Genomic DNA, 20,092 nt, shown 5'->3' on the forward strand with positions numbered 1-20,092 from the left:
GGTAAGCTGTGGGTATCAGGAGCACCCCTGTTCCTGGAGACAGACACTGATGAAGGCCAGAAGTTCCTCTGTGCTTTGTGTGGTAGTGTGAGTTGTATGACACTTCTCACTAGTCATTATTTACAATATATCCATTTCCACTAGCCAGCTGCTTCTCCTAATGACATAATTTATAAATCCTCATTTGGAAAATTATCTCTTAAATAAGATTTCTTAATCTAGATTTCTGAAAACTTTATAGATTCACGGTTTCCTCTCTATATTCTACTAAATTTCACATTGGCTGCTCCCAATTCAGCAGGTCATTTTCCAAGCTGTCATGTATTGTGGAAGATATAAACAGGCAATAATTATGACTTCAAAGAGACAAAACATATTAGAAGACAATTACATGACAATACAAGATATACTATGGATAGTGCCAACTCAAGTTATATGAATTCAAAACAGAAATAGCTGCCTACTGAGTGTGAGTGAAGTCTTTGTGGAGAAAGGAAAAGGATGTTCAGAATAGAGGACACAAGACTTCAGGGGAACAATGAATAGACCAGTCTGGCTGCTGGTTGTTCAAATGTGGCATCTGTGGGGAAATATTCACATATATGAGTACTTTCTATGACCTATGTAACAAAGAATGTATCACTGGGTTTAAAAATAAAACCTTCAAATAAATAGTTTTATCTTCATTTTAAAAAATGTAAACTCTTGAATGCCACTTTATATGACAAAGACCATACTTTAAAATAGATTTAAAGACTAACTATGCACTATGAAAAGATATTTGCAAGAGTTATTTGCAATATGGTCAATATCTTTTACTTTGGAAAACTGTAAAAAAATATATAAACCCTATAATTCTGGTAGGCAAAGTTATGACAGCTTATCAGGGAAGAGACAATACCCAAAATATGGGGGAAAATTTTAAAAATGCAAAATTAAATAACAATAGCATATTAACATTTGCTTTTTTAAATTAACAATTTTTATTCAATGCTAACATCTTTTTATTAGAAATCAATGAAAATAGAATAATACTGTTTTCTCACATTTTCTGAGTAAAAGAAATTTATAACAAAAATCATTAAAATGCTCATACAATTGACTCAGTGATTTTGCATCTAGGAATCAATCCAAAGGGATAATCCAAAGTATTATATATACATCTGTACCAAATGTCCAGTGCACTATTTCTAATGGAAAAAAATTAAAAAGAGTTCAGTGTCCAACAATAAGAAATTGTACAATCTCACTACAGAATATCATCTATAAATAAGGAAACATCATACAACCATTACAAGATTGGTTGTGCAATGCAATGTAAAAAAGAAAAAGAGAAGGCAAAAACAGTATATACATTTTTAACATAAAAAAGGCCAGAAAAGATAAATCCAAATGACTCAGTGATGCAATTAGGTGTTTAGAAAGGTGAGAGTACAGATGGTTTTGTTCACTTCTCTTATTTTATGTGTTTATATTACTCTTTTAATAATAAAAAAACATGATTGTAAAATGATTAAGCATTATTCAAATATAAATTACTTGAAATTTGACTTCCATCCTATCTATCTACACTCAGCAATCACAGTGCTAGGGTCTGTTCCATTCTCCCACCCTTTACGCTCAGCACTCACAGTGCTATGAATGGAATTAGCCAGAGCTAAAGCTCAGTGAGTGAGAATGACTTCATTCAGTGTTTCCCACATGGAAAACCCTCCTCCCTGTGTAGTCCCACAGGCCCCAGTGGCTTCCCTGACCCTAACTCCCACTTTAAATCATGCTGCCCTACTTCTGGTTTATGAATGATTTGCTCAACTTCTTTTCTTGGTGTCAGCATAATAACCAGGAGATGTTTATGTGGGAATGAAACTGAACCTATAATACATCCTGTTCTGGGTTTTAGGTCAGTGTTCAAAGATTCCAAGGTCTTTGGGGTTTATTTGTTTTTTCTTCCCACTTCTGTTAGGAATGGTTGACAAGAATATCTTGAAGACTGATGCTGGTATTTGCTGCTGTCATGAGATGCCTCCTGTTTTGAAAACATAAATCCCTACATCAAGAGTGAGCAACTTCAAGTTGTATCCTGTGTGGATGTTCTTGGTGCCACATGGAAGGAACTTTGGACTTACAAACATTCCTTTAAATATATATATATATCTCCTCAATTTAAAATACATGTTACTTTAAATATCTAAAACACCTCAGAAAATTTAGAGTTAGCTTTAATTTTAGAGCCATAAAACTAGCTCATGCCACCTAGTTTTCCTATTGTTCTTAAAGCAAAAATGTATTAATTCACTTTATGAAAAATAAAATATTATTTCTTAAAATGTAGTTGAGATGTAGCTCTTGAACCAAGTTTTGAGCTTTGTCATTCATTGTACTTCACCTGTCTTTGGAGTGTTCAGTGAGTTGAAATAGCAAAAAATGGAAACTTATTTTGACAAAACCATAGGACTCAGACCTAACTGAAACATCCACTGTTCATCATAATAGTTATGCCTGGCACCTAATTTTTAAGATAGCCTTAACAGCCTCGAACTATTTTATTCAGAGGTTAGAGCCGTGGCTCTCAAGCCAAAGGGTCCTGAGTTTGATTCCCCATCAAGGGTAAGGACCTGGGTTGTATGTTTGATCACCAGCCTTGGTGCATGTGAGAAGCAACCAATCTCTCTCTCTACCCCCCCCCCCTTCCTTCCCCCAACTCTAAAAAATCAATGGGAAAAATATCCTCAGGTGAAGATTAACAATGATAACAAAAAGTCTTACCGGTTAAGAATTATTATGTGCCTCCCATATGTTAGCTGTAGAACAAATACTATACAGTTATGAGCTTATATAATCTTCATAGTAACCATATAAAGTAGCTACTATTATTCCCAATTGCCAAAATGTAACTTGAAAGGGTGAGGAGTGTAATTTGCCCCAAACCTCACAGCTACACAGTGGGAGAGCATGGATTTGACAAGTTTGTGATTAGTTATTATATCTTATATCTTCCAATGTGGTAAGTACTAAATGTCTAAATAATTAATATATATCTTCAGGATCATACCTGCACACAGTTTGGGAAATCTGAATGTTATTCCAAACTCCGTTCTTCCTAAAACTGGTGGGAAGCACATTTTCAGAACCCAGTGTGAAGACTCCATTTATGAGATGTCCTTGTGGAGTAGGTAATTTGGTTTGTTTCTTTGGGAAAGCCAAATCAAACTGCCATCACTTCTCTCCAAAACTAACCCCAAACATATTTCCCCAGAGATAATTACATAGCAGCTAGCAGCTCTTTCAGTGTTGGAGGGATCCCTCTCCATGAGCACTCTTCCTCTCCTGAGTTCTGAAACAACTGAAAAGTAAGACACAGGATGAAGACAGCTGGAGACTAAGACACACACCCACACACCCAACCACCACACACACACACACACACACACACACACACACACACCTTTATTAGTGGCTGAGCTGACAGACTATGGTTGCCTTCTGACCTCCAGAATCAGACACGTTGACCACAGTGGGCATTTATCGTTAAACTTACTACAAAGCTGAGAACAGCAGAAAATACAAAACTTCCAAGGGTAGTTTCTCTTCACAAAGAAGCCAGGCAGAATGGTTGGACAAAGAATATCAGCTTTTGCTTCCAAATTCATCAACCTGGTGAGCCACTCCACCTCAGCAGAATGAAGGAGGATGTGGTGTCAGGCCAGGAGGGTTAGGGCCATGGAGAGTGGAGGCCTGAATCTGAAGCAAGACACCAGGAGGGAGAAGTTCACTCCACTGCGGGAGCTGCCACTCAGAGAGCTCAGCGTGCACAAGACTCTCTTCTGAGGGTTTTGCCTTCCTTAACTGGGCCAGACATCCCATGACCTTCCAGGAGGTAAGTGCTAGCATTGCCCCATTCCCCAGAGAAAGTAATGGGACTTAGGGAGTTCAGATAAATTCCTCAAAGTCACTGTCAGATGTATGACACTGGGACTCAACTCCTCTAAGCACATTCAATGCAATTCGCAATGCTTTTTAAGTTCTCTATATTTTATTTTGGAAATGTAAGCCATTGGAGAGGAGGAGGCTGCACTTTACAAATGATCATCACTCAGTCAGTGTCTGACTAGGTTCTAGTCCTGGAATATAAACATTTTCAGCGTAAGAGCCCTGAACAAGGCGGAGATACGAGGTGATCATGCCTGGTGTGTACCCGCCCTCGTCAGGCAGGTCAGCAGGATACCTGTGTGCCCAGGGTTCTTCTACATGGGAAAGAATGTGATGAAGCCAAAACCGGTTTGGCACAGTGGGTAGAACATCGGCCTGCGGACTGAAAGGTCCCGGGTTCAATTTCGGTCAAGGGCATGTACCTTGGTTGCGGGCACATCCCTGGTGGGAGGTGTGCAGGAGGCAGCTCTGATCGATGTTTTTCTCTCTCATTGATGTTTCTAACTCTCTTATCCCTCTCTCTTTCTCTCTGTAAAAAAATAAATAAATAAAAATAAAAATAAATAAAATCAATAAATCAATAAAATATATTTTAAAAAAGAATGTGATGCACAGACTTCAGCCTGAGGAGGGCACTTATCACACGTCCATTTGACTCTTCTGAGGAAACTCACTCCATCACAAAGCCTGAGCACTGTCTGTCTTTACAATTTTTAGATAAAAGATTTTCTTTGGTCCTTTAGCCCTTGGAATTTTTTAAAAAATATTTTAGCTTTTAACTTTTACAGTGATTAAACTTGGTTTTCATTTTACTCCAGATATTTAATCTTCGATATTCCATTAATCTTACTAATAAGAAACAGGAAACTTTACCAAGGAAGAGACATTCTTTCCAAGAACTGTCCATGGCCCAAACAATGACAGGGATGTGCTGGAGCTTCCACCTGCCAGTTCCATCCAAAGAAGCCCTGTCAGTGAGCTAGACAAAGTCCTATTTTGTTTCCAAAAAGTTCCCTTGCCATAAAGTAGCCCTCGATGTTATTACCACTCCTGGCAAGTCGGTGGAGCTATATGCTAACATCCCTCCATCAGGAAACAAAGCACCAGCCCCAGGGTTCACTTAGAGAGATCCTGCAACTCTGCTGTTTCCTCCTCTTTACTGATGCTCCTGAATGAGGAATATCAGCAACTAATAGTCACAGTTTTCAGACTCAGGACTCTATGAAATTAGTCAAGACTCCCCTTTGGCTCATACTCTGCCCCAGAGTAAACTGAAAAACACACTCAGGAGATCTCTCAACGTACTTATCCACCTGCAGGCTTCCCGTCTCAACATACTTTCTGGAGGGGAGCGGAATAAAGAAGTCTTAGCTAAGTGACTGGGTTCCTGACCCTACAAAAACTCTTAAATTATCCAGTCCCTCTCCTACCATGAAATGTCCCAACAGCTTCGTCCTTATGCATGAGTAGCTCTCCCAGCTTCCTTTGCTAACCACAAAAATCTGAAAAGGAGTAGGCTAGAGCTAGATTCATGCTGTTTAGTCCCTGAAGGGGCTCAAATAACCACGTAACCAAAAGGCCTCTAACCTGCCTCAGCAGCTGAAGCCAGCAGGGAGTTTGAAAACCACTCAAGATCTGGGAAACCATGACATACTCCAAACATGCAAGTAATGTTTCAGCCTTTCCAGACACATTGGAGTGATACAGATCAGAGTTCAAAGCCAAGCCTAAATTTCTAGCAGGACAATAAGTACCCAAAGCATTTAACATAGCATATAGATCATAGAAAGCTCTCAGCAAATGTTTATTCTGATTGTATGTATTATCCTTCAACCTTGGAGATATAGCAAAACAGAATTTGCACTGGCCATTGATTCTCTATGGCACATGTGTCAAACACAAGGCCCTCGGGCCAAATCCGTCCCGCCAGGCCTTGCAATGTGGCCCGCACCGCGCTGTCATCACTGCACTCCGCTGCGTTTCCATCACAATGACAGTTTATGACTGTTCAGTAAACCATTCGGACCGCGATTTAGGCTGGATTTTAGATTTTGGCCCCTTCTCTGATTGAGTTCGACACCCCTACTCTATGGTATTGGGTAGGAAAGTAAGTTTAAAAGGATAGGAAATTTAGAAATTTTTAATTTAAAAATTCCAATTCAATCTTCCTCTAATTTCACCATCATCTGCTTGAAAACATCCAGGCTTTTTATTTCCAATTCAATTTATATAGTTTCTCCTAAGTGTTAGGCATTGGAGTATGCTTACACACTGAGGAGAATAAAGAGAATGTAATATTCAAAGATTTGTTATTTTGGCTTCTTTGTGTGGAGCGTATGTGTTGCTATACTTTTATTTGGGGAGAGGAAGTAGATTATCTAGTCCAGAGTCAATTTCACAGTGATAAATATGTCTAATATGAAAGTCCTGCTCTTTTCTGCCTCCTTACAACATCATAGGAAATTTTCGTGATTAGTAGCTAAGCTTCCATAGCTCAGCTTCTCCACCTAGTGGCCTGAGTATTACTGAAGTTTGAAAATTAGAGAGCAATTCCCAGCCTATCTTTACATTATAAAGCAGATTAATTTCCAACAACTTACCCCTATGGCTTGACTCTCTGGACCCAAGAGGTTTCTCCCCAAGAGTATTTGATTCCAAGTATCAACAACCAGCAGCTGCAGTTGCCTCAGTGTTGTCTTCAGCTTCTATATGTTTCCGTTGGCCAAAAAACGCACTTCAGCCAACAGTGGCAAGGCAGGTCCACCAGAAAAGGACACCTGATTTCCATGACAAATATGAAAATGCTATTTTGACTAGTGGAGCCACTTTCTGTGTTGCTACATGGACATATAGTGACTGGAAAGGAGGGGGAGAGACACAGAGAGAAGCAATGATGTGAGAGAGAGAGACATTGATTGGTTGCTTCCTGCATTTGCCCCAACCAGGACCTGGGATCAAGCTGCACTCAATAGCAACACAAGTTGGAATAGAATGGGACCTGTCCCCTGTTGGCAGAGTCACCCCAAAGGAATGGAGAGATGGGTAATCATCCTAGTTGGTGTGACAATGAATTGTTTCAAAACCAACTCATAATTGACGGCAAGTGAAAGCTCTGTGTACCCATTTAAAATATGGCATGATGGGAGAAATATAGTACATTTGAAACCTCCACAAAAACCTTTGCTCAATCTTGGAACTATTTGAACCACCTATGGGCAGGGTATATGCTGTTTGCTCAAGCTGCCACAAACAGGGGTTGGGACAGACAAATTCATACTGGTGAGGAGTCAACAGCAGTCCTACTAAGCTCTCATGTCCATTTTGTCTTCCACCTCAATGTTGAGAAAGTCTGTTTTCCTGCTGCTGACCTCCAGGTAGTGCAGAAGGAAACTGAGGCAATCCCCTACAAAGACAGGCTCAAGTCTAGACAGCAGCTATGGGGACAAGAGTGATGCATGATGAGTTTGGTATGGCACAACTAGTAATCCAGTTTCTCCAACACTCTTTTTGCTAAGCTTCCTACCCACATTGCTCCTGACTGTTGTGGGTATGACCTCTATATTACTCCAGGACAAGCAATAAAGTATTTTGCATTTCCTTTTATTTTATTTCAAGGAGCTCCATGAGGGCAAGCTGGTATCTGCTCTGCTCACCTTTGAACCCACAATGCCCAGAATACAGTATGAACTCAAAATTGATTTGTTGAAGGAATGGAGGAATGCGTGAGTGACCGAACTAGAATCAACTATCAAATATAAAGATAATTAAAAAATATATAATGATTCTTGTCTCCAAGTTTTTTTTAACCTCATTTTTCTATTGAGACATACAGTAAAAAATGCAATCGTTTTGATATACAGCTCTCTGAATTATGAGAAATGTATGCAGTCATGTAGCTACTACCACCAAATACAGAACAACAGAACAAATTTCTTCTTGCCTCTTGAAAGTGAACCCCTCTCCCATCCCTTTTCTTAGCCACCCCTGATATGTTTTCGGTCCCTACAGTCTTGCCTTGTCCTGACTTGAATATCACAAAAAGTAGATTTTAAGTCTGGCTTCTTTCACTTAGCATAATTTGAGATTCAGCCATGTTGCTACATACATCAGTAGTTCAATCCTTTTTATTACTGGGCAGTATTCCTTTGTGTGAATGCAACACTTAAGCCATCACTTTTTGTGAAGCAATTAAAGTAACGCAGCTATAAACGTTGTATGCAAGTTCCCTGGAGGTCTTCATATTTCATTTCACTTGGCTAGACATCTAGGAGTGGGATTGCTAAACTGTACGGTAAGGTTATGTTTAACTTCTTAAGAAACTCCCACACTGTTTTGCCATGGGCAATGCACAAGACTTCCAGATGCCCCACATCCCTTGTTAACACTTGGTATTAACAGCTTTTGTTATGGTTTTCAGTGTTAGCCATTCTAATGGTATGTAATGGTACTGCATTGTGATTTTGATTTACATCTCCTAATGACCATAGTGTTAAGCATCTTTTCATGTATTTATTTGCCATCTCTATATTTTCTTTGATAAAGTGTCTGTTCAAATATTTTCCCATTTTTTTTTATTGTGTGTCTGTTTTCTTCTTAGTCAGTTTTGAAAGTTCTTTATATATTCGGAAAAAAAAATCTTTTTATCAGATATATGTCTTGCTATTATTTTCTTTTGTAAAAATAAACCTTTATTGTTCAGATTATTACAGTTGTTTTTTCCCCCCCTTAACTCCGCTCCACCTGGTTCCCATCCCACCCATACCCTTAGCCCCCATCACTATCCTCATCCATAGGTGTGAGACTTTTGTCCAATCTCTTTCCCCACCCCCACATCCCCCTGTCCCCAAGAATTGTCAGTCCATTCCCTTTCTATGACCCTGATTCTGCTATATTCACTAGTTCATTGTGTTCATCCGATTTTTTATTCACTTGGTTTTTAGATTCACTTGTTGATAGATATGTATTTGTTGTCACTTTGTTGTTCATAACTTTTATCTTTACCTTTTTCTTCTTCCTCCTCTTCTCAGAGACTACCCTTCAGCATTTCATATAATACTGGTGGCAATGAACTCCTTAAGCTTTTTCTTGTCTGTGAAGCTCTTTATCTGACCTTCAATTCTAAATGATAGCTTTGCTTGGTAGAGTAATCTTGGTTGTAGGTTCTGGCTATTCATCACTTTAAATATTTCTTGCCAGTCCCTTCTGGCCTGCATAGTTTCTGTTGAGAAACCAGCTGACAGATGTATGGGTACTCCCTTTTAGGTAACTGTTTTTCTCTTGCTGCTTTTAAGATTCTCCCTTTGTCTTTTGCCCTTGGCATTTTAATTATGATGTGTCTTGGTGTGGTCCTCTTTGGGTTCCTCTTGCTTGGTGTCCTTTGTGCTTCCTGGACTTATAAGTCTATTTCTTTAACCAAATGGGGGAAGTTTTCTGTCATTATTTCTTCAAATAGGTTTTCAATATCTTGCTCTCTCTCTTCTTCTGGCACCTCTATAATTCAGATGTTGGCATGCTTGAAGTTGTCTCAGAGGCTGCTTACACTATCTCATGTTTTTGGATTCTTTTTTTCTTTTTGTTTTTCTTGTGTGTTTTTTCCTTCTAAATTTCAAATCTTTTACTTGATTCTTGTTATCCTCTAGTCTGCTCTTGTATCTCTGTATATTATTTTTTATTTCAGTCAGTGTACGCTTAATTTCTGATTGGTCTTTTTTCCTATCCTTGAGGGCCTCACTAAATTTCTAGGAGGTTTCTAGAAGATTCTTGAGTGACCTTATAGCTATTGTTTTGAACTCTATATCCAATATTTTGCTTTCATCCATTTCTTTCATTTGTGACTTGGTTCTTTGTCTCCACATTTTGGGTGCTTCCCTGTGTTTGTTTCTATGTACTGGGTAACTGCTAAGTCTCTTTGAGTTGATAGAGTAGCCTTGAGTGGTTGGTGTCCTATAGGGCCCAGTGTCTCAGCCTCCCTAGTCACATGAGGTGGATGCTCTTGGTGCACCTCTTTGTGGGCAATTTTTCTCTTGCTGCTTTTAAGATTCTCTCTAAGTCTTATTGTAGTTGAGCCTTGATTGCTGTTGGTATCACTGGGAGGAATTGACCTCCAGGCCAATTGGCTGGAAAGACTAGCTGTGTCTTCAATGGAAGATTTGTTTCACAGGAGACACCCTTATGGGGAAAGACTTGCTTCAATGGGGCTTTGATGCTCCCTGAGTCTGCCCCTTGAGTGTGTCTGTTATGTATGTGAAGAGCTGTAATCTGGTATGGTCTCACACTGACCACTGGGTACACTGGCTCTTGGATCTCCAAGGAGGTGCTAGGTCAGCCACTGTCTGGGGCTTCCCAGCAAGAGCAACAGAGATATCTGTAGATTCCTCTTCTTTGTACTGGGTTTAGAAGTGACCAGACGAGGCCCAGCTGTGAAGCAAGGCTGGCGGGCTTTAGGCCTTCTTTTGGAAGCTCTAGGGCTCTGTGACCCAGGTGCAATTTGATAGGTTTTAGGCAAAAGCACAGGTCATTCATATGCAAAAGCCAATGCAAGCAGCTTGGGTGGGGTTGTATATTGGTTGGGGTGGGGTCGCTGGGAATTGCCAGGGCAGAGCAAACAGCTGAGTCAGCCCTGAACCTGAGAAGTCCCAGATTCGGTTCTCCGGGTTCTCCAAATCCTGTGCTCTGGTGCAGGAATAATGATTGCTGCAAGCCCCTCTAAGAGAAAGCCGCCCTCTCATTCCTGTTCCAATGCCAGACAGTCCAGTTTGTCCTCATATGTGTCTGGGTCCCCCAGAGTCTCACCCGGAACTGGAGTTCAGAGCAAGTGGGAGCCTGTATCTTCCTCCCAATTAAAAGAGCAGCACATCCAAGTGCAGCACTTTCCATGCCTCCACACAGCTTACCAGTCTCAATGTGCTTTCTTCACCTCTCTAGTTGTGGAACTTCCACTCAGCCAGCTTTCCTATGGTTCTGGGTGGTAGTTCTGCCTTTTAGTAGTAATTTTGATGTGGTTGTGAGAGGCATTTACCTATGCCACCATCTTGGATCTCCTACTGTCTTGCTATTATTTTTCTACTGGGGTAGCTTCATTTTAATTTGCTTTAAACTTTTATTGTCTTAAAACCAAATCCCCCCTTCTCATTCTTCAAAGGATACAAAATGGTTTAATAAATTTAGGCGTCTGATGGGGAAACTGCATGGCTGGTCTGTAATTGCAGATGGGGCTTCCCCAGGGGTTCAAAGCTCTCATTGACCAACACTTCTGCTAAGAACAATGGGCTGGTTCTTTCAGACTCTGACATTTTAGGAAGTTGTGCACGTGTGCACCTCTGACTTTCTCCTCGGGCTCCTCCCCTCTGCAGAGAGATGGTCTTCTCCTTTTAGCTCGTTCTGCACCAGTGGCCAGACTCACGCAGCCCCATCTCTGTCAGGAGCTGCAACTGTCAGAAAGCAAGGGCAGCTGAGGGGAAGGCACCGGGAGGACTGAGAGGATGGGCAACTCTCTGCTGAGGGAAAACAGGTGAGTGAAGACTTCCTACAAAATGCCAGAGGAGATGGGTCAGGGCAATGTAGTCAGAAATAGAAAAAGAGGTCTGCTCTTGGAGGAGGCGGGAAGGGAATTGAGTAGAAACTGAGAAGCGTGAAGTGCCTGCTATGTACCAGACACCAACTTCAATTTCTTATAGATTTGGCCTTTTCCTGAAAATCATAGTGAGCAGCTGGTGAAAACAGCTGAAAGGAGAGGACTTTATCCAGGGAGGACTACGGTATGCAGTAGAACAATTTTCTGAAGCCCAGGAAGGAATGCTCTCCTGAGCTCTTAATGCACCATAAGAAGCTTAAGACACTACCACCTTTTTCTTTTTTTAATATATTTTTATTGACATGAGAGAGAGAGAGAGAGAGAGAGAGAGAGAGAGAGAGAGAGAGAGAGAGAGAGAGAAACATCAATGATGAGAGAGAATCATCAATCATCTGCCTCCTGCATGCCCCACACTGAAGACTGAGCCCACAACCTGGGCATGTTCCTTGACTGGAGTTTGAAACATAACCTTCTGGTTCATAGGTTCACAATCAACTACCGAGCCACCCTGGTCTGGCAACACTTTAATCACTATTTAAATTCAAAATAAATAGCAAACTTCTTGCCATTATGAGGTCATGTCTGTCACACTTCCTGCAACAGGTAAACAGGGGTCATTAAAATTAGAAGAGAACTTAACTTTTCTGGACCTCAGTTTTCTCATTTCAAATGGCAATAGTAATACAGTGTAATATCTACCTTGAAGGGTTCTAATTTGTGTGATGCTAGCATAGTGCCTGGTACATAGTAGGGTTCAATAATTAGAAGGTAGTTTTTTTTTACAATGATCTTCATTAAAATCAAAACAGAAATTAGCCAAAAGCAAACCCATCCTTTCCCACTTACTGGTTGGGGATCTTTAAACAAGTTGCCAAACTTTTGGCCTCAGTTTCCTCTTTAGTAAAAAAAAAAAAAAAAATATATATATATATATATATATAGTATTTTTATATCTGGGATTAAATAGAAAATGTATATATTATATACAGTATATACCTTTATTAGTAGTATACATAGTATATATAGTATATTTAGTATATGTAGTATGTATAGTATAATAACTAGTATATATAATATGTATTTGTATACATATATAAAGCATATAGTAAGTAGTGTCTAATTGTTAGTTTCTTTTTATTAATAACCCCAGCAAATGAAAAGATGGTTTTACAGAAACCCAATCCAAACAATAAAACAATTTATTGGTGGGTTTTTTGTTGTTTTTGATAACCCTCACCCAAGGGTATTTCTCCATTGATTTGTAGAGATAGTTAAAGGGACAAGGACCCCAACTTGGGCCTGGGATTGAGCCTGAAACTGAGACGCATGCCTTTGACCAGAATCAAACCCATGACGCTTCAGTCTGCAGGCCAACACTCTATCCACTGAGCCAAATGGGCTAGTGTGGGGTGTTTTTTTGTTTTGTTTGTTTTTTTAATTTACTCCTTTTCCCCCTTATATCCCATGCTTTCTGTCTTGGTGCTTTCTGTGAAAGAAGGCAATTTACACAAAACAAAACCAGTGTCCTCCCCATTCCTGTGTATAATTCCTAAAACTGCACCAAGCAGATAAGCCTTTCTAAGGATCATCATGAGAATTCCAGACATTTGGGAACAAATTATTTGGACTTGATTGTGCATAGAAAACATTGACAGGCTCTTGTTAAGGAGAATGTCAGGTAAAAGATTGTGGTGTAGGCTTTAGGGAGGCATAAGTGAAGGCAAAAAGGGGAAGCTGAGGTGATCTGAGGTTACCACACAAATAGCAGAAATAAAGAAAGTTGGAAAAATGATGAAGAGAGGTGGGAAGCTTGGAAATACTTAACTCAGTCCTGGTATGTTGAGTTTTAGGTGTCAACAGAACACTCAAGAGATACCCTGGGACCTGAGAAATCAAAACCTCAAGCAGAGAACACCCAGGTCAGAGCAAACCCAGCAGAACCTCTCCCAGCCTTTTCCCATGAAGAGGGAAGTCAGATCCTGGGCACCCTTACCCCACCATAGAGGAACCTGCTTAAACCCAACCACAGTTGTAATGATAGTAAATGAGTAAACAAGACAAAACACAAAATCATTTTGAACCTTTAGACAAAAGATGTGCCATCTTTCTAGAATCTTAGTATAACTTGTAACAACTATTGTAGAAGACTCCAATTTTCTATTGTCTCTTTGCTTATCTACCTGAAGTACCTATGCATTCAAGTTCCATCCCAGACATTTCAGTTTTAAGGTTCTATTTCTGAAATGACTATATCCCCCCTCATCCCTACAATTGTTAGAAGATTTGTATAGTAAAACATGTGTGATTACCTGGATGCAGTTAAACCAAGACGTCCTCATCAGTCCTCTCTAACCGAGTCCTCTGAATGCCAGGAATCACTAATATGTGGAAATAGTTCTCAGAGTCCAAGAATCCCAAAGGGTGCCAAAGCCAGTTGTTTTGTGGCCTGTAGAGTCATCTTCACTTTCCCCATGACTTCAAGACAATGTTTTAAAGAATATCAATTAAAAAGCAACCATTAAGCCAAATCTTGAATTAGGAGTTAGGGTTCCGGAGATTCCTTCCAATAGTATGCATTTCTTCACTGTAAGCTAAGGACATATGTTAATCCATGCAGTCCAAGTGATGAAACAGGACAGAGGGCCATGAACATTATAACAAGGGAGATATCAGGTAGACTGGAGAGCCAGGCAAACTTTGTGCAAGAGACTGGAACCTGGAACTGCTGGCCCATGGTCTTGTGTCATAGACATTCATCTGGCCTCCTTCACAGAGATTATCTAAACCCATCCCAAAACAAAACATCTTAATTAAAATCTAAGAATATATTTCAGAAACATTGAGTGGGAGAAATAGCTTTAGCTTATATTTAGCTTTACTTGACCTCCAGGAGGTAAGCAGTGTAAGCATCCTCATGTTATAGATTAAGAAACTGTGGTTTAAGAAGTCTAGAGAGATTGAGCCAGTAACTCAAAATCAGTAGTCTCCTTTTATCCCGCTCCCATATCTCTCCCATGAAACTGATTTCTTAGCTTTGGTGTGATTTCATGGTTTTCTTCTGATGTGTCTTTAGCCTCAGAAACAGAAGATATAAACAAATGTCTTAAAGTACTCTGAATATAGCCTGAAGAGGACACACTATAGCCATGACTCTCAGCCCCAAAGGCTCTGATGGTACATTCACCCTAGACCACTCAGCCACTCCAGTGCCCACAGCCAAGGTCACGTGCAGCAGCCTCACCTCCACTGCCCTTTCTGGGGAGCTTCCTGGGAAAGCTCACTTGGGAAGATGTTGGGTGGTGTTTTCCAAAAGTCTTTACATAGTGTTACTGGAACACACAGTGTTCATGTGGGATTTGACTGCACCTCATCTTCAAAAAGATGCCCAGAGGATACTTTAGACTTCAGCTGAGATGTCTGCCTGCATGAAGATCTGGCCTTTCTACCCTAAAGAATATAACAAAGCAGATTTGATGATCTACTGAGCCAGTTAGTGTTGCTCTTCTTAGATCCTTAATTATTTATCAAATATTTATTAAAAATATATTTTCTGTGTTCCAGGTAGTGTGGCATATGTTGGTGATATATATCATGATGTTAAGCATGATCCCCATATTTATGAAGCTCATGGTCTACTTTGGGATATACGTAGACAAGCAAGGAGGCAATTATAATATAGTGTGTCCAGAGGAAATTCAGAGTGCAGTGGAATCCTGTGTACTAACCCGGACCTTTTACCAAGTTCTAAAATGTCCACACACTTATGCCTTGACTTCCTGGAGATAACTCTGTGTGTCCATCATTACCAGGGGCCATGTAACTCACTGGAAGTGAGAATGAGAGCCTTTTTCCTTTTCTGAGAACACAGAAGAAGGCTTCTTCCCTAATCAGGAGTTGATAGTGTCATCTGCATCCTTCCAAATGGCAATTAATGTCCTGAAAGGACAAAGGCATCCTAGCATGATAGATGTGTCCAAGTCACCAAGAATGAATGCTCTCTTGGAGAGAAAAAAAAGAAAAAGAAAAAAAGAAAAAGATCTTCACAGGGAAGACAGTAACCTTAACAAAGCTGTAGAAACCAACCTTGTGATCTGTGTCATCTCTCCGGTATTTTAGGTGCTGGGACCGCCACATGGCTGAAGGGTGTTTCTGCCTTCCATGGTGAGTGGAGTATTGTTTTCAGGAGTTATTTCCCTACGTGTGGTTTGAGTGTGGTATTTGCTGTAAGTTACCTGTGAACTCCCTGCTGTCTGTGGCCACAGCGGAAGCCTGTCACTAGCCCTGATGATCATCTGACTTAGTCAGAAAAGCAATGTTACAAGTTTGCTTCAAAAAACAGGAACAAGTGTCTCATGGGTGTGACATGCTCCTCAAATGGGAAAACCTCTGAAGCAAGGATAAAACTAGCTACCAGTGCAGAGGAAGATCCCTTACCCACACGGCAAATCTCAGAGTCTCTGTGTACAGCACACATTTCTGTCCTTTGCACAGAAACTGTATAGCCAAGGTGATCATATAAGTCGTTATCCAAACTGGGAAAACTTTGAGAGTGACAGGGATGCTAAAAATAGTTCAGAGTCACTAAATGGTTGGTAACAACATTTAACTAGACTGTCCTAGCAAACCAGGACATATGGTCATTCTCCTTAGAGCAGATGCCATCCTTGACTCCTGAGATAATAGGGCTTCTATTATATTTACGTTGTGTGCTTTCCAGGGGGTCATCTATACAGTGTGGTTATCTCTGTGCTCATATTGGACATATCTGTTTTGTTCAGTTCTTTGTTTAGAGATCATGGATTGGGATTAAGGCTGGTATTTGAAGTAACAATGGCTCCTTTCATATCACATGATATGAAAGAAATTAATATTTTGTCAAAAAATCTCAAAAAATGCTACTATAAATCACCGTAATTTTTTACCTCTAAATTAATTTCATATAAGCCTTAAAAAATGGAGAAGAAGAGAGAGAAAAAACAAAGAAAAAAAACTAGATTTTACTTGGTCTCCTTCCCTTTTCCTTTTTTTCTCTGCTATTTCTCTATGCTGAAGAAAGTAATAAAAAAGACCTATAACTTTAACAAATGAAAAAGTTAAAAATAAACTTTTATAGAAGGTATAATTTCCTTTGAGAATTTCTGAATTTTGAAACAAGCAATTTATTTTCCTTCTCTTTTGCAGGAAAAAGTTACACATTTTTAAAGCCAAGCAAGATTTCCCAAAGGAAGGTAAGTTACTGTTTTCACATCATTTTCACTTTTGATAGACTTATACTTTCAAACTGCCCCTTCTCTGAGTTCTCAGAGCTCTGTGGGCATATTTCTGTACAAAACTTACATACACATTTTTGCAGCAATTTGTCCTCCTGTATGGCTCTGTTTCTCCACTAAACTGTGAGCTCATTGAAGCAGGGATTGGCTTATTGATCTCCATATGCCTCTGTTAGTCCCTAGGTTTGGAGGCTGAGTGGGTTAACTGGGAACAATAAATGCAAAAGGTGGAGGTCTGGAGCAGCAAGAAGGCCAGCTTGGGCACAGAGGAGGGGCAGGGCCTGGTGGTCACATTTAGGAAAGGGGCTTCTCTCTTGAGAACTGCAGGGCTTTGGACAAGGGACATTTAAGACATCAGCCAGGTTGCTGTGCAGAGCACCAATTGTGGTCAGGAGTGGCAAAAGAAAGTGCTAGAAGATCACCTAGGAATTGATGCAATGGTCTCTGGCGACAGAACATGGCAAAGGTTAAGGAGAGAAAAGGATTCGAGAAGGAGAGAGTGGTGAATGGTATCACAAGTAAGAAAGAAAATAAGAAAGTATAGCCACTGCATTTCTAAAGAAGAAACACCAAGTTTGCCTTCACCTTCCTGGGCTTAAAGAGGAGAGCCTCGCTCATTCATTCTGAATCAGGCTTAGAGACTAAGTCTGTAAGGTGTGTGAGTGAGTAATACAGCCCTCGCACCCATGGCCCTTGTACCCAGGGGAATTGTGGTTCCTAGGAAACCCTAATCTGCAGCAGAGAAAAACATGGTATAAACAAGGCCAGTTCTGCTGAAACTCACACACCCTTTTCCTGTAGGATAATCAGGGGAGCCCAGCAAGGCCATGGGACTTCATGGAGCTGGGAGCCTCCTGAGTGTCAGTAGGGAGGAAGAACAAATCCAAACCCGTAAGATCAGGTGGCTAACAGGGGTGCACCCACCTCCCAGGTAGGGTGGTATCATGAGGCTTCCATGTGAAAGCTCAGATATTGTGCTGGTGTGTTTGCAAGGGGTAGCAAGTGTGTCCGTTTGCCTCTTGGCTGAATGGCCAGGGCCAAATGCTTTTGAAAAATTGGCCTGCTTCTGTTTTTATCTGCAGCAGGTTCAGGAGTGGGAATGTTCAGCTTAAGTTTTCTCCTCTGCAAAGTTTTTCTTGAGCACCAGCCCCCACACTATCACCCTCCCCAGTTACCTACAGCCCTCCCCTGCATTGTGGGACTCTCATAGGCCCTTGCTTGGGCCAGCCTGTGAGCCCCTTAAGTACAGGGACAGTGTCTGGTTATTTGTCTTCTCAATGCCTGATACAGAGCAGGCATACAATGAATTCTGTGTAAAAAAAAAAAAGAGATGAGAAGGCAGGTGGGAGGGAAGTGTGATTTCTTAACTGAAAACCCCCCAAATAAGTCTCCACTCATCTCTCAGCCTGAGCACAGCTCTGGACCTGTCTTGTTTCGATGGCCTTGCCATTCTCCAGGATTAGGATAAGCTGTAGCCCTGATGAGGGCTATCCCAGCTATTGGTTGGCTCTCTGGTTGGTTGCTTATATCCAGCTCCCCCCCCCCCCCCGAAATCTCCCCATGACCTGAAATTCATTGAGTATATTTTCTTTCTCAGGTGGAAGAACATCCTCTCCTATCCAGCAGGTAATATAATACCTTTAAGCCTTTTCTGAGCTGATGGTTAAAAATGTGGACATTCCAAATGGCAGGATAAGTTGGCCTGCAAGACTCCTTCTGACTGAGACGTGAAAGCCATTAGGTGCTCATGCTTCTAAGCCTCGGATGTGTGTGGGCCTGATGGCAGAAGCGGCAGCACCTCTGTCGTACTGTGTATCAAAAGAAACAAATATTTACTGAGCACTTAGCTCATGCCAGGCAGTGTGCTGAGCACTTTGCATGCATCATCTCACATAACCGCCACAACAACCCTTTAGATTGGTCTGCGCCCACTCCCCTCCCCATTTTACAGATGACAAAACTGAGAGATTAAGTGAAATTCCCCAAAGCCAGACAACTTTTGAGATGGCAGCGGCCTGATTCAGAACCAAGCCTCACTCCCAAATCCTGGCTCTTTACAGTGTACTTTGCTTTTAATCTCCTGATGTTTTATTGAACAAGTGCTTTTCTTCCATCGTTTCCCTTTATATTATCTAGACTGGATGGTTCAATATCATAACCCAATCATGTTTAGGCATCATGAGAGTGTTCTCTTTTGTAAGAAGGGGTTGTTTTCAGGATCCTAATACTGGGAATTACATGGAATGGCCAGGAGTCCATCTAGAACAGAGAGGCAGAGAGCATGGGCCCGGGAAGGCTGAATACTCCAGGCATTATGAGTGTTCTGGCTGCCTGGGCTAGGTATGTAGGGAGGGGCAACCATTCAGGAAGAAAGGCCAGGGGATGTGGTTTGGGGAAGCGAGACTTTGCCCAGGGCCAAGCCTATGTTGAGACTGAAGCGTAAAGAGAGTGACAAGAGGCCAAGTCTTGATGATGGCTCTCCTTCGACCAGCAGGACAGCAGTGACCAGAACTCCGCAGAGGAGCTGTGCTACACCCTCATCGATCACAGGGTCCTGGGAAAAAGGCCATCAGGGAACTCTGCCGAGCAGTACTATGAGAACGTTCCCCACCAGGCCTGGAGGCCCAGAGAGTCTCTGAGAGGAACTGAGACTGAATATTCACTTCTCCATGTGCCTTCCACCCCTAGGCATCCACCTGCTCCAGAAGGTGAATATGAGCTTCTCCGTGTCCACTAGAATCTCCTCACACACCCTGCAAAAGCACGTCCACAATCACACCCTTCCGAGGTTGAGTTTTCCCATTCCTACTGAAGCATTGGACCAACATGTGTTCCACACCAGCACATAAAACCTGGGGCAGGGGGTAGGTGCTCTGCTTACCTGTCCCACCCTCACCGCCACCTGCACACAACAGCCCTTTCTACAAGGGTGTCTGCAGAACATGGTTTGTAAACCACGGAGCTTCTTAGATCCTACTCAATAGTCAACATCCAAAAACTGACCAATGATCCTGAAACCACCCTTTGAGAAGGGAAGGACTATATTTGGCTCCAAGTGGCTTTGGAAACTGGCTGCTGTGCTCAGAGGCGGGGGGGGGGGGGGGGGGGGGGTGTCCCTAGTCACAATGGTTTTTGCTCCTCTGCCCAGGTTCTTCTTGTAAAATATCCACACGTTTGTCCTTTGAAATCACAAGGAACCCACTCCTAGTGGGCCCACCTCCTCACTCCTAGCCTTCCAGGTGGGCCCGTGTATGTTCCACTCACTCCATGCTTCCAAATGGGTCCTCTGCATAGTGTCCTTGCATAATGTCCTTTCACT

At 41.4% G+C, this 20,092-nt stretch overlaps 2 protein-coding genes across 3 annotated transcripts in view; one reads left to right on the plus strand and one right to left on the minus strand.

Annotated features, from left to right (window-relative positions):
- The first annotated feature begins 11,232 nt into the window (after positions 1-11,232).
- GCSAM (germinal center associated signaling and motility) lies at positions 11,233-19,864 on the plus strand. 2 transcript variants are annotated; one of them, XM_036445204.2, is made up of 6 exons: positions 11,233-11,440; positions 13,354-13,422; positions 15,620-15,664; positions 16,685-16,731; positions 18,371-18,399; positions 19,268-19,864. In XM_036445204.2, the coding sequence occupies exons 1-6, from the start codon at positions 11,412-11,414 to the stop codon at positions 19,508-19,510; spliced, it is 462 nt and encodes a 153-aa protein (XP_036301097.1). In that variant the 5' UTR covers positions 11,233-11,411; the 3' UTR covers positions 19,511-19,864. The 2 variants fall into 2 exon arrangements, with proteins under 2 accessions (XP_036301097.1, XP_045439958.1); XM_045584002.1 differs by lacking the exon at positions 13,354-13,422.
- The window catches only part of CUNH3orf52 (chromosome unknown C3orf52 homolog), a 36,875-nt gene continuing 30,243 nt past the window's right edge, over positions 13,461-20,092 (minus strand). Inside the window, exon 8 of the mRNA XM_045584001.1 lies at positions 13,461-13,512. Coding sequence (XP_045439957.1) covers positions 13,476-13,512 — 37 coding nt within the window. The 3' untranslated portion in view covers positions 13,461-13,475. The remainder of the gene's footprint in view (positions 13,513-20,092) is intronic.

Source organism: Pipistrellus kuhlii, unplaced genomic scaffold (assembly GCF_014108245.1).
Source record: "Pipistrellus kuhlii isolate mPipKuh1 unplaced genomic scaffold, mPipKuh1.p scaffold_m20_p_2, whole genome shotgun sequence".
NCBI classification, from domain to species: Eukaryota; Metazoa; Chordata; class Mammalia; order Chiroptera; family Vespertilionidae; genus Pipistrellus; species Pipistrellus kuhlii.